The sequence below is a fragment of the Choloepus didactylus genome, chromosome 2 (assembly GCF_015220235.1).
Source record: "Choloepus didactylus isolate mChoDid1 chromosome 2, mChoDid1.pri, whole genome shotgun sequence".
Lineage (NCBI taxonomy): Eukaryota > Metazoa > Chordata > Mammalia > Pilosa > Megalonychidae > Choloepus > Choloepus didactylus.
This window is the reverse complement of record NC_051308.1, coordinates 209,747,254-209,760,785: the sequence shown is the minus strand read 5'-3', so window position 1 is coordinate 209,760,785 and position 13,532 is coordinate 209,747,254. Positions and strand designations below refer to the sequence as shown.

General features: G+C 53.5%; 1 protein-coding gene and 1 long non-coding RNA gene across 3 annotated transcripts; one reads left to right on the top strand and one right to left on the bottom strand.

Moving 5' to 3' along the window:
* Positions 1 to 54: 54 nt before the first annotated feature.
* MFSD2A (major facilitator superfamily domain containing 2A) lies at positions 55 to 11,758 on the top strand. Of its 2 annotated transcripts, XM_037827588.1 has the most exons (14): positions 55 to 281; positions 1,631 to 1,762; positions 3,725 to 3,849; positions 6,932 to 7,058; positions 7,188 to 7,266; positions 7,645 to 7,802; positions 8,262 to 8,352; positions 8,473 to 8,591; positions 8,793 to 8,876; positions 9,297 to 9,380; positions 9,474 to 9,586; positions 10,033 to 10,176; positions 10,271 to 10,447; positions 11,307 to 11,758. In XM_037827588.1, exons 1-14 carry the CDS (start codon positions 189 to 191, stop codon positions 11,368 to 11,370), a joined length of 1,590 nt encoding a protein of 529 aa, XP_037683516.1. In that variant the 5' UTR covers positions 55 to 188; the 3' UTR covers positions 11,371 to 11,758. The 2 variants fall into 2 exon arrangements, with proteins under 2 accessions (XP_037683516.1, XP_037683517.1); XM_037827589.1 differs by lacking the exon at positions 7,645 to 7,802 and having other exon boundaries at positions 7,210 to 7,266.
* Positions 3,714 to 4,838, bottom strand: LOC119527510. The gene is made up of 3 exons (XR_005215410.1): positions 4,757 to 4,838; positions 4,057 to 4,165; positions 3,714 to 3,866 (listed from the first exon to the last, which is right to left on the bottom strand). It is a non-coding gene; the product is annotated as an uncharacterized LOC119527510 (long non-coding RNA).
* Positions 11,759 to 13,532: the final 1,774 nt, after the last annotated feature.

Sequence of the window (13,532 nt, the reverse complement as noted above, 5' to 3'; positions counted from 1 at the left end):
GCAGGATCGAAGCTTTAAAGAGGCTCGGCGGGGGTGTGCTGGGGAGTGTGTGCCTAGCCAACCCACGGGGTGTACCAGCGAGCGGCGACCGTGGCGGCGGCGGCGGCGACTAAGACGGACACCCAGGGGGAGCGGAGGCCTGCGGGGCAGAGGAGCGTCCCGGTCCCAGGCGGCGTGGCCCGCGGGTCATGGCCAAAGGAGAGGGCGCGGAGTGCGGCTCCGCGGCGGGGCTGCTGCCCGCGGGAATCCTGAAAGCGGGTGAACACCCGGCACCGGTGAAGGTGAGGGCTCGGAACCCTGGGCGGAGGGCAAGTCTGAGATGGGGACATGGGGCCATCGGGGGGTAGGTCTGGTGCTGGGACAGCTTGGGATAAAGGGGACAGGCGGGCCTAGGGATAGGAGAGGAGTCGGGGATGCCCTCTAGGAAGGGGGTGATGTGGAGAAGGTTTGTACACATCGGCGACCCCTTTTCCCCGCCACCACTCCGGAGGAGCTCCGCCGGCAGCTTCACGTGGTGCCGGGCTCTGCCTGGTGGACTTCGGTTCTTCCTTGCTGAGTGGCTCGGATTTGCCTCTCTAAGAGCCGGAAAAACCCCGGAAATCTGGGAAACCCCCCCCTTAGCAACCCTTCTTTCAACCCGTACACCCACACTCTACGCGGCGCTTCTACTCTGCTGGCCGCGCGTCTACTCCGCGGTGTGGGCCACTCAAGTTCATTCATTAGAACAAGGGCTTTGCTCTTAAAGGAGCCTCAGCCAGTAGGCATTTTTGTGTCTGTGTGCGCGCGTGCGCGGGTGATGCTTTGCGCCTCTGGACAAACCGATTCCATCACCAGCCCCCTGGACCGAATGAAAGCAGGCAATAGATGTCCTCTTGGGAGGTGGCCCCTTTTCCTTTTAATTTTATTAACTGGTCCTGGGAAAGAGCCAGGGCGAGCAATTAATGCTGCTACAATCTATGAATAATCTCTAGTTTCCTGGGGCAATCTCCCTAGTGCTCCACCCTGAGAGGGCCCAGCCCTACCCCTGGAAGCCTCTCCTCTCTCCAAGGTCTCCTAGGAGCTGGGAAGAGGACAGCTTCAGGTTTGCCTGAAGCTCTGGCTGTCTATAGGGGCCAGGGACGCTCTGGGACAGATGGAAGGAGCAGCTGTGCTCACCACCAGCTGGGTCTAGCCCAGACAGTTCTCTAGAGCCCTCACCCAATAGGCAGGTGGGCCCTGCCTGTGAGCCAGGGCGGGAGCCCAGGCTGGGCTCAGACAGTTCTAGGCAAGAGGATTTTCAGGTTGTGGCAGTTGGTGCCAGGTGGAGACAAGTGTAGCTGCTGAAGCATGCTCACCCTCTGTGACTTGGAAAGGAGCATGACTGAGGCCTTGGGGGGAGTTCTTTAGGGATGGTGGGCTAATAAAAGTTCCCTCAGAACCCACGGTGGGGGAGCTGAAGGGTTACTTACTCAGGAGTAGTGAGTCCCCTTTTCCAGGTTCCTGAGAACAGAGAATCTCTTCCTGGGTGGGGACAGGACAAGTCAGGATTCCTCCTGGCAGAGCTGGCTAGAGGGATAATCCCACCTCTGGAAACTGCTAGGATGGAGGTTAGGATCTTGGACCTCTTTTCATCCTTTCTTCCTCTTCCCAGAAAGAACCAAAGAAGAAGCAACAATTGTCCATTTGCAACAAGCTTTGCTATGCAGTCGGAGGGGCCCCCTACCAGCTGACAGGCTGTGCCCTGGGGTTCTTCCTCCAGATCTACCTTTTGGATGTGGCTCAGGTGAGTGGGCTGAACCCTCCACAGCTCCTCCAGCATTCTGAGATAAAAAGGACTAGGGCCTTCCTGGTAGGTTCAGTTTTCCCCACCTGTGAAGTAGAACCAGGAATCCCTACTTTGTTGCTTCTCAGAGTCATGATGGATGAGCAGTAAGAAGGCTTTGGAATGCAAGAGGATTGTCTGTCCATCCCCAGAGTCTTAGCTGGCAAGGTCAGGCAACTCCTCCGTGCCTGACAAGAGCGACAGAGCCTGGAGGAGTAGGTGGTGGTGTGAGAGAGAATGGGGCCCGCTGGTGATGCTGTTCTTAGAAGAGACTGGCACACCACGTCCCTGGCTGAACAGCAGTCAACTGGCTTGGCTTGGAGATTGGTGGATATTGTCAGGCTTGTTGTTGAGGTGCATCCCTTCTTCACCTAAGGAGCAGAGAGCATGTCAATGGGTAGGGGGGCCCTCAAATGCTGAGCTAAGGGGTATCCCTGTACACAGGGCCTTTCACTGAGAGAGGCGCTTAGGGTGGAGCAGAACTGTTCTGTACTTTGAGAAGCCTTGGCCAGCAGCCCGGTATCCTGAGAATTCCCTCCGTCTAGATGGGAGAGTGGGAGGCTGAACAGCAATGGCTCCCAGGGCTTGCACTACTGGCTGACTTTTCTATGTAGCGTCTGACTTTGCAAGCAGGGCATCTCAGTTGTATCCCTTTACAGGGAGGAACACTGAGTCCCAGAAAGGATAAACGACTTCATTCAGCAGCAAGTTTTCAAGCAACTGCCATGGGCTGGGTTGTGAGATAGAGTGCAAGGAAGAGAAACCTGCAGTCGAAGTGTAAAGCTATTGTAGTGAGTGCCAGAGCTGGGGAGGTCAGACTGGGGAGAGTGCAGTGGCAGATGCAGAGGAGTCCGGAACAGCTATCTATTTGGGACTAGAAGGTGTGGGGAAAGGGAGTTAGCTTGAGTGGGTAATGACCAGTCATTTTTTCATTTTTTTTAAATTCAGTTTTATTGAGATATATTCATGTATCATACAGTCATCTGTGGTGTACAATCAAATGTTCACAGTACCATCATATAGCTGTGCATTCATCACCCCAATCTATTTTTTGAACATTTTCCTTATACCAGAAAAACTAAAAATAAGAATAAGAAATAAAAGTAAAAAAGAACACCCAAATCATCCCCCCCATCCCACCCTATTTTTCATTTAGTTTTTGTCCCCATTTTTCCACTCATCCATCCATACACTGGATAAAGGAAGTGTGATCCACAGGGTTTTCACAATCACGCCATCACCTCTTGTAAGCTACGTTGTTATCCAATCATCTTCAAGAGTCAAGGCTACTGGGTTGCTAGTTTCAGGTATATACTTCTAGCTATTCTAATACCTTAAAACCTGAAAAGTTATAGTGCATAAGAATGCCCACCAGAGTTACCTCTCGACTCCATTTGGAATCTCTCAGCCACTGAAATTTTATTTTGTTTCATTTGCATCCCTCTCTTAATGACCAGTCATTTTTGAAAAATATCTGTAGACTCTTTTTTTCCACATCCAAGATAGAGTTTGATCCTGTAAGATAGGGATCATAATTCAGGCGGAGAAAATGAGGTCCAGTGCATTCACCCAGCTAATGCTAGCTCTAATACAAGGAGGCTGGGGTTTAGGGCTGTGAGAGTGAGGGAAAGAAAAGAGTCCGAATTTACTCTAATTGAGGGTGTGTTGTCAAGGACAGCGGAGGGGAGGAAATAGGGATCTGGGAAAGCTTCCAGGGAGGCACGCAGTGCTACTCGCCATGGGAGAACTGTTGTCATTTTATTAACAAGGCAAGTGGGGATGGTCAAGGCCTGGGAGGAAGCAGCACAGGGTCCCAAGGACCTGCCTGAGGGAGGGAGGGGGCTCCTGCTTTTCCCCAGTAAAGACTGAAGTGGGGGGAATAATGGGGGTGGGGGGTCATTTCTTGCCTCTTCCCCCTGCCAGGTGGACCCTTTCTCCGCCTCCATCATCCTGTTTGTGGGCCGAGCCTGGGATGCCATCACGGACCCCCTGGTGGGCTTCTGCATTAGCAAATCCTCCTGGACCCGCTTGGGCCGCCTTATGCCCTGGTGAGTGGAAGATGCTCCTTCAAAATGGCAAAAAAAAAAGGCACATCTGCCCCTTGTTTCTCTATCTGCCTGGGGGGAAGAAGGAATGACACAAAAGCCCAGTTGTGTTGAAACCCCAGCCAAGGCCTCAGCTGCCGCAGGCACAGGCTTCGGGCACCCAGCCAGTTCATTCCCGGGTTGGCCCAAGTGCCGGGCTGGGCAGCTTACCACCCGCTTGGTGAAGCTGGTAGTCTAACTACTCCCACTTTCCAGAGTGGCAGAGGTAGTGTTGCCTAGCGGATGAAAGGTTGTACTTCAGCTCACATCATCTCTGAGGCTGTAAAATGGGGATAAAAATCATGTTGGGATGAGGATTAAGTGTTTTTTGTTTGTTTTTTAAACAAAGTACTTAGTACAGTGCCTGCGGTGCCTGGTACATATTAAATGATATATGATCTGGCTAATTTTTCCTTCAGGGTGGCTCCTGGTGGGACGGGATAGTATCCATAACCTCTGGCCCCTGGTGATGTGAGGTTTCCCCTTGGTATAAAGCCTATATATGGCTCAGCCCAAGAAGATGGGCGGGGGAGGGCGGGTGTCAGGCAGCAGGGGGTACAGACAGGATAGGCTCACAGGCCAGAGTTCTGATTCCCTTCAGGACATCCTGCTCCAGGGGGAGGAAGGGGGGGATGGCTGTACCCCTTTCATCTCCAGCCCATCCAGGCTCAAGTGGGCGCCTTCCTGCCCCAGGGGCGCCTGTACCTGGTCTCCGGCCTTCAAAGCTCTTCCCGTAGCTCCCGACCTCCCCCCTACACAGCTTCCTTTCCCACGAGGCCCCCTCCCAATCCAATCCAACGGCCCCTGGCTAAGGCCCAGGTTGGAGTCTTTGATCCAGGCTTCAGGCTGTGGACAAGACAGCCTGCCTTACCTGGACAGGCTGCAATGGGATCCCGGGGAGTGAGAGCCCCGGGAGGCCCGGTGCCCTCCTCCCTGGCAGCCCGCGGGGGGCGGGGCTCTGCTGCCCCATCTCCTCATGAGGCCCAGCCAATGGGAGGCGGCTGCTCGGCCAGCCCAGCATGGCAGCGGCCTGGGTTCCTCCCAGTCACACTGGGTTCCTCAGCGGCCCCTGCGCAGCTGCCGAGAGGAAGGGATGGAGTGTTTGAGGAAGGCTGACGGAGGAGCCCTGGTTCCCTTGGCAGGTGTGGCCGCCAGTTTGGGGAAGTTGCTGAGGACCCTTCAAGCTGGTTTCTAATTTAGGGAGGTGTCTGTGTATGCGTCCCCTCCTGTCTGGTGCAGGGGTCCCTGCCTTGGCGTGACCTCTGAGTGGTCCCCCTGCCCCTGTATCTGCGAGCACACACTGGATCACTTGGGCTGAGGGGCTGCTGTGTATGTGCCCTCTGTCCATACCACGGTTAGGACCTGGGCCCCTCCTCAGGCCCAGAGACCCGGCTACCCCTCCTCCTTTCAGTGTAGGAAGAGGCTGGGCCTTTCAGGGATTGTGGGCCCTGCAGCTCCCACTTCTCCCAGGCCTCGGACCAGCCCCTGTTCTAAGCCTACATTTAAATCCTCCCCTTCAGAAAGCTTTGACAGCCACTTGCCCTGGAGCTTCTCAAGGCTGTCCTGTGAGGCAGGTGTCGGCAGGGTCACACCGGGTGGCCGAGACGCAGCAGGGCTGGACCTGAGGTCTGACTCCTAGTCCAGTGCTCTTCACTGTGGCACCCTGGCGGCGGGCCTGCACTCCAGAACCCTGCCCACCCCCCCGTGCTGCCTCTCCTGCTGAGCTTTCCTGATGTGAAAAAATCACAGCAAACACTTACTGTGCCCGAAACACTGTGCTACATTTTAATATCGACTCATTTGAGCCTCACAACAACCCTATGAAGTAGAGCCAAAGTCCTTCCGATGGCCTCTAAGGCCCCACCCAATCTGGTGTTCCATTTCCTCTCCAACCTCGTCTTCTAATTCTCCCTTCCTTGCTCACGCCACCTCAGCCACACCAGTCTCCTGGCTGTTCCTCAGACATACCAGGCATGCTTCTGCCTGAGGACCTGTGCCTCAGATATCTGCAAGGCTGACTCCTTCTCATTTAATTCTTGGCACAGATGTCACCTCTTTGAGGCCCGCCCTGTCCTCCTGGTCATGAGTCGCACCACATATCTTCTGGTCCCCTTTACCCTGCTTTCCTCCAAGGCACTTATCGCCTTCTAACATGTTATGTAACTTCTTAAATACATTTATTGTTTTCTGTCCACCAACTAGAATGTAAGTGCCATGAGGGCAACGATTTTTGTCTGTTTTGTTTACCGATACATCTCAAGTAGTGAGAAAAGTGCCCAGCACATAGTTGGTAGGTGCTTTTATTATCCTTATTTTACAGATGATGAAACAAGCCTCAGAGAAATTAAGTAACTTGCCCAAGACCAAGTTACAGTTAATTAGGAGAGCCAGAATTGGATCCCCAAAAGTGTGGCTCCACAAGCGATTCTTTAACCACTGCACTCTGCTGCCTTTGTAAACATACTGATGTCATGAAGTTAGTCCTTCCTGAGGTTTAACCATTTGTGATTGTGTGGGACTCACATGTGAGGAAGCCGACACTTGCCCCCTTACAGTTATTTCATTAGGCTTGATCCTCCTACCTTCTTTGCCTGGAGTTGACCTCCCATACCCTACCCCAACTTCCTCCTGTGTGTGAACAGTGTGTGTGTACACATGAAAACATATAGGCATTGGGACTGCTCCTTCTCCCTGCCTCCCCTCCCTCCTGCTTCATTGCCTGAGGTGTTGGCTTCCATTATCAGCTCCACCAGTCCATAGGAAGCCCCCGCCTCTGGAGCCCTCACTCCTGGGGAGACTTGGTAAGACTCGGGATTTGACCTTCTCATGTTCCATGCTGAGGAATTTTTGGTTCCAGGGGCTCTGTCCCAGTCTGCCCTTCCAGGCCTGTCCATCAGCCTCTTCCCAGAGGGCCTGGGGCAGGTGGATTTTGGGGGGAGACTTTTCTTCCCAGTGGGCACCCTGTGGGGCTGAAGAGTGGCCCAGGTTGGGCCTGGCTCCTGGGGTTCTGGCATCCAGCCCCCGCTCAGATCTGCCCCTTCCTCAGGATCGTCTTCTCCACACCCCTGGCCGTCGTCGCCTACTTCCTCATCTGGTTCGGGCCTGACTTCCCACAGGACCAGACTCTGTGGTGGTACCTGCTTTTCTACTGCCTTTTTGAGACACTGGTCACGGTGAGTGTGGGTACCTCCCCTGGGCATCTCTGGAGGTGGGGGTGGGTTCCTGGGTCCCCAGGGTTGGTCCCTAAAGCTGCCACTGTCTGTCCATTGTCTGACTGGCTGAGGGCCTCTCTTCCATGCCAGTGTTTCCACGTTCCCTACTCAGCTCTCACCATGTTCATCAGCACGGAGCAGAGTGAGCGGGATTCTGCCACTGCATACCGTAAGTCTCTCCCTAGCCTGCCCAACCCCACCCACCTGGGAACTTGAGTTCCTTCCAGACCCTTCTGCCACACTCCTTCCCCTGGGGGCTCAGTTGTCCACTCTTCACTTGGGAGTGGGTGTGAATCCATCTTAAAAACCACTCAGCTCCCTTATTGCTCCGGAGAGGCCCAGAGAGGTGCAGGAACTAGCCAGAGGTCACACAGAGCAAGGCCATGAGTTCAGGCCAAGGTGCCCTCTGTTCCGCCGCCCATATTCATCCTGCCTGGGCCTGCCACCATCATACCTGGGGCCGCTGCTGGACTCCCATCCATCTGACCGTCCTCCTTTGGGGTCCACAAACTGTGAGGCCTGTCCCAAGGACCTTTTCCTTGCCCAGGGATGACGGTGGAGGTACTGGGCACAGTGCTGGGCACAGCAATCCAGGGACAAATCGTGGGCCAAGCAGATACGCCTTGTCTCCAGGACCCCACTGGCTCTGCAGTGGCCTTGGAAGGAGCCAATCGCACACACAGCAACATCTCACTAAGAAAAACGGTGAGGCCCACTGGCAGGGCAGGGACTTGGGAAGATGAGGAAGGATGGGGTGATTGGCTGTCATCCTACAAAATAGTAACAGCTAGTGTCTATTAAGTGTTGGACCTTTTATCTATATTGGTATTAATAGGCCCACTTGGCAGATAAGGAAACTGAGGCTTTGAGATGCTGAATAATTTGCCCAGGGTTAAAGAGCTGTAAGTTGCAGAGACTAGTTGTGAGGAGGTTTGAACTGTGGGCTCTCAGACTCCAGCCTGGCTTCTTTCCATTTGGCTCATCTGAACTTTGCCCAGCCTTGGTAAGCAGCAGCAGGCCCAGGAGAATTCTCTCATTTCACAGATAGAGATAGTGAGGCTCCAGAGGAGAAGGAACTGGCCCAAGATTCGAGTGGGGCTGCTGGGAGTTGGGGTGAGATCAGACTGACTGTCTCTCTCTGCATGCCCTTCATCCCCTTTATAGCAAAATGCATACCTGCTGGCGGCAGGAGTCATTGCCTCCATCTACATCATCTGTGCTGTCATCCTGACCCTGGGAGTGCGGGAACAGAGAGGTAAGAGAGGCCCCAGGGAGGGGTGCAGGCCCCAGCATGGGATGGCTATGCACCCCCTGCCTTGGTCTTGGGCTTTGGGAGGAAGCTGTGCCCCTCCTCACTGTCCCCTCTGGCCCTCAGAACCCTGTGAGACCCAGAAGGAGCCCATGCCCTTCTTCCGTGGTCTCCGGCTGGTCATGAGCCATGGCCCGTATGTCAAGCTCATCGCCGCCTTCCTCTTCACCTCCCTGGCCTTCATGGTAAGTGGGGCCTGACATGGCCAGCCTGAGAGGGGGCTATACTGGGAGCAGGGTAGGCAGAGGACTCGGGATGTGGCCTGGCCCCTGGGACAGATAGGATGGGGGTGGGATGAGCAGAGGACTCTGTAGCATGGAGGGAAATGTGGGTAAGCTGAGCCCCAACATCACCTCCTCTTTTGCCTCACCCTGCCCCATTCCCAGCTGGTGGAAGGGAACTTCGCCTTGTTTTGCACCTACACCTTGGGCTTCCGCAACGAATTCCAGAATCTACTCCTGGTCATCATGGTACATGTGGGGCCCGAGGGGATGTGAGCCTGGGCTACAATGGCATGCGTTGTGAGATGGTTCTCTGGACAGCCAGAGAGTACTTCCCAGGATAGCCAAAGGTCATGAAGACATGAGAGAGGCCTCCCAGAATATTTGGTTGGATCTGACTTACATATTGCACAGGGTAGGACTATTAAAGAAAGACTTGGGGGTTGGATATAGAGAATACAGCAAAAGCAGAGGTGCTCAGAGGTTTGAGAAAGCAGGAGATAAGAATGGGGCTAGATCTCACTTCCTCTAGGGAGCCATCAGAGGGCCGGTCAGCTTCCTTCTGGCTGCTGCTGAGCAGGGATGGGAGAACTTTTTGGGGTCCTGAGAAGGGCAGCAGGGGTTCCATGACTCAGACCCACTTCCCTCTTTCCTCTTGTCCACCCACAGCTCTCGGCCACTTTCACCATTCCCTTCTGGCAGTGGTTCCTAACCCGGTTTGGCAAGAAGACGGCTGTGTACATTGGGATCTCAGTGAGTAGGGCTGGAAGGGTAGGGCCCAGGCTGACTTCAGGGTTGCTGGAGGGAGCCACCCACCTGACCCAGCTTCCTACACCCCTACCCCAGTCAGCAGTGCCATTTCTCATGTTGGTGGCTCTCATGGAGAGTAACCTGGTCGTCACATACCTGGTAGCTGTGGCAGCCGGAATCAGCGTGGCATCTGCCTTCCTGCTGCCCTGGTAAGTATGTATAGGCCCAACTGAGATGTTCCCTACCCTCCACTCCCCACCAGCTCTGAAACTCCTTGAGGACAGTTCTCCAGGGGCTTGTCCCCAGGCCACTTTGCAGATCCAGGTTGGGGGGTGGGGCAGATCTGCCCTGTGTAGTTGTTCAGGTTGTGAACTGTGCAAAAACACCTAGCAGAGGGGGTAAATGGGGGATAAAATCTGGCCTGGCATCACTTACCAAGCTGAGCTCCTAGAGTGGGGCTACTTCAGCTCAGAGGAAGAGGTCCTGTTTACTAGCCACATGAAGGTGTCATCCCCTCACTGAGCTGCATGCCTGTGAGGCTGCATCCTTCCAGGACACCGTCTCTTGTCATTGACATAGAGGCACTGTATGGGCTTCTGGGAGGCCTGGAGTTGCTAGGTGAATTGGTCCTCATGGCTGCCCCCTACCTGCACAGGTCCATGCTGCCAGATGTCATTGATGACTTCCACCTGAAGCAGCCCCACTCCCATGGAACCGAGCCCATCTTTTTCTCCTTCTATGTCTTCTTCACCAAGTTTGCCTCTGGAGTCTCACTAGGCATCTCCACCCTCAGTCTCGAGTGAGTGCAGTGGGGCCCAGAGAGGGGCTGGGCTGGTAGGGCCAGGCCCCAGGGGCCCCATCCTCACCACTCCCCTGCCCACTGGATCCCACAGCTTTGCCGGGTACCAGACCCGTGGCTGCTCCCAGCCTGCACACGTCAAGTTGACACTGAAGATGCTGGTGACTGTGTCCCCCATTGTCCTAATCCTGCTGGGCCTGCTGCTCTTCAAACTGTACCCCATTGATGAGGAGAAGCGGCAGCAGAACAAGAAGGCCCTGCAGGTTCTGAGGTGAGAGCAGAGGGGGGCGAAGGGCAAGGGAGGTGCAGGAGTGGGTGCCATCTGGTCTGAGCCCTCCATCTGTGCCTCCTCAGGCAGCCTGCCCTGTGGCCAAGTCCAGACTTACCCCCTGCATGGTCTTCCCTTGATGGTCTCCACCACTCCCCAGTGCCAATTCATGATGATAGCAGCTCACATGGCTGGAAAACTTAGCTATGTGCCAGGCACTGAGCTGAGTGGTTTTACATTTATTCATTCAACAATTTCATACTGGATGCCTACTATGTGTGAGGCATTGTTCTAGTGGAGCTTATGTTTTAGGGAACATGCCTTCATTATCTCCTGTACTCCTCCAACAGCCCTAGGTGTCAGATTCTTACAAATCCCACTCTGCAGATGAAGAAACGGAGGCTTAACCAGGAAGCCACTGTCCCAGCTGCGAAGAGTAGAGCTGGGGTTTGAGCCCAGGCATTCTGACTCTAGAGCTTGTACTTTTAAGTGCTCTCCTGGCTGCCTGTATCTGTCTTTGTCCTCAGCCACACAATGAGCCTCTCTGTGTAGCGTGGGCTCTACATTTTGGGAAATGAGAGGGCAGGATGGAGAGAGAAATGCCAGTCCATCAGCCAGCTCAGGCCAAAGTGTGGCCCTGGGGGGATGTGGTGCCCTGCAAACAGCAAGAACATATTGTTTACAGATCAACCAGCAGTTTCTGGGCTGAAAGTAGTAGTGAGCAAGCTCTCTATGTCCTGTGGTTTAGACTATTCTGACAGCCGGTGAAAACCGCAGGGCCAAGATCCTGTGAGGAATGAGGCAGGTGGGACCCGGGAGGGGTAAAGAAGCTTTCTCTAACCTGTCTCCTCTGGCTCTGCAGGGAAGAGGCCAGTAGCTCGGGTGGCTCTGACACGGATTCCACAGAGCTCGCCAGCATCCTCTAGGGCCTGCCGAGGTGCCCAAAGCTACCAAGCACAGGGGCCTGGGTTACCAGGCCACACAGAGGGATCAGAGCCTGCTCACCCGCTTGCTGGTCTCCAGGTGCCAAGGAAGGGAGCCGAAGACTCAAGAGTGAGCACTCCAGGACCCCGTCTCTGCCCACAGTGGTTTGGCCTCCTGCTGTCCCTCTGCCCGTCTACAGGGCCAAGCCCTGGGACTGCTACTGTGAATATGCCAAGGACTGATGTTGGGCCTTGCCTGGAACACTAATGTAGAAACGTTTTATACAGAGACTAATTAATAACTTAATGACCGTGTACATAGAAATGTATGTGTATGTATATGTCTGTGAGCTATTAATGTTATTAATTTTCATAAAAGCTGGAAAATGGAGCCTCCTGTTTCTTTGTCCTCAACCACACGATGAGCCCTTCTGTGCCAAGACTCAGAGGGTGAAAGGGAACACTAAGCCATGGGTGCCAGGGTAACATGTCTGGAGGTGTGATAACAACATCAGCTAATATTTACTGAACACCTACTCTGTACCTGGCACCACGTGGAGGCTTTACATTCACTTTGCTGGTGCGCTCATTGAATCTTTGAAACTATCTTGCTAAGTCAGGCCTGTCCCCATTTAAAAGATAAAGAAACCTGGCTCGAATGTTGAGAGGGACTTGGCTAAATTCACCGGGCCAGGAATGACCTCCCTGGAATTCCATCCCAGGTCTGTGAGGTTGGAGACTGGAGCAGAGGGAGAGGGGAGGTGCGACTGGGGCTCTGCAAAGCCTAACCGCCCCTGCCGCTCCCACATCTGAGAGCGACTGCTCTTGCCCGTGCCTGTGCTCTCCGCTTCCCGCCCTGTGCGTGCCCGAGCATGTGGGGCTGACTGTGCTGGCACAGACTTCAGGACTCTGGAATCAGAGCTCGGAAGAATCCCAGGAAACCTTTCTCCACAACTGTTTTTGATAGGTTGGAGGGTGAGAATGTACCTGGTTGGGTGTGTTGGGGTTGGGGTGGAGGGAGGTTTCACCACTGGTTGTGCTGGTAAAAAACAAAACAAAACAAAAAAAACCTCTGATGGGGTTCCATGCTGTTATTTCCATGCTGATTTCCATGCTGTTACGGGGTGAATTGTGTTTCCCCAAAGATATGTTAAGAGTCCTAACCCCCGGTCCTGTGAATGTGACCCTATTTGGAAATAGAATCTTTAAAGATGTCCCTAATCTGATAAAAATGCATCCAGGAAGAGGAATTGGAGACAGAGGGGAGAACACTATATGGCAACTGAGGCAGAGAATGCCATGGCAGGCAAGCCACCACCAGAAGCCAGAAGAAAAGCAGGGAATGGATTTGCTTCCACAGGTTTCAGAGGGAATGTCCCCCTGCTGACTCCTGGATTTTGGACTTCTAGTGTCCAAAACTGTGCGACCATAAATTTCTGCTGCTTTAAGCCACCCACTTTGTGGTGCTTTGTTATGGCAGCCCTGGGGAACTAAGACACGTGGTGTAACTACTCCCATCACAGTCAATTTCAAGTTACTGATGGTTGTGCTATCTTGCAAAACTCCTGAAAACTAAGAATCGGCTGTCACGAGCTGGTAGGAGCTTGCGTCAGCATATCCCTGGGTCTCACACACTCAGGCCAAGCTCCAGAACTCACAGGAAAACAAAGCTGGCAGGATCCAGGGGTCACCAGCCCAACTCCTTTATTTTATAGATCGGTAAATGAGGCCCAGAGAAGAAGACTATTCAGTCTTGGTTTTTACCTTGGATGTGGGCTTTATTTGAAGGGTAGGGGACCCTCCATTTTTTGCTGATGAAGCTCTACCACGCCACTTTAATTTTTGTTTAACACTTAGAAAGTGTTACTATGTGCTGGACATTTATACATGCTTTATAAATATTAATTCAATTAGTCCTTATAACCTCTCCAGTGTGGTAGGTATTACTATTATCATGTTTTTAAAGATAAGGAAACTGAGGCACAGAGAAATTAAGTAACTTGCCCAAAGTCACACAGTGAGTGGAGGAACTGATATTTGAATCTAGGCTGTCTGGCTATAAGGCCTGCGCTTTTAATCACTGTCTTAGGCGTCATGTGAACCAATATAACTTGCTACCACCAAGCTAGGTCCTCCATCTTTGGAGCTATCATCCCAGGACAAAA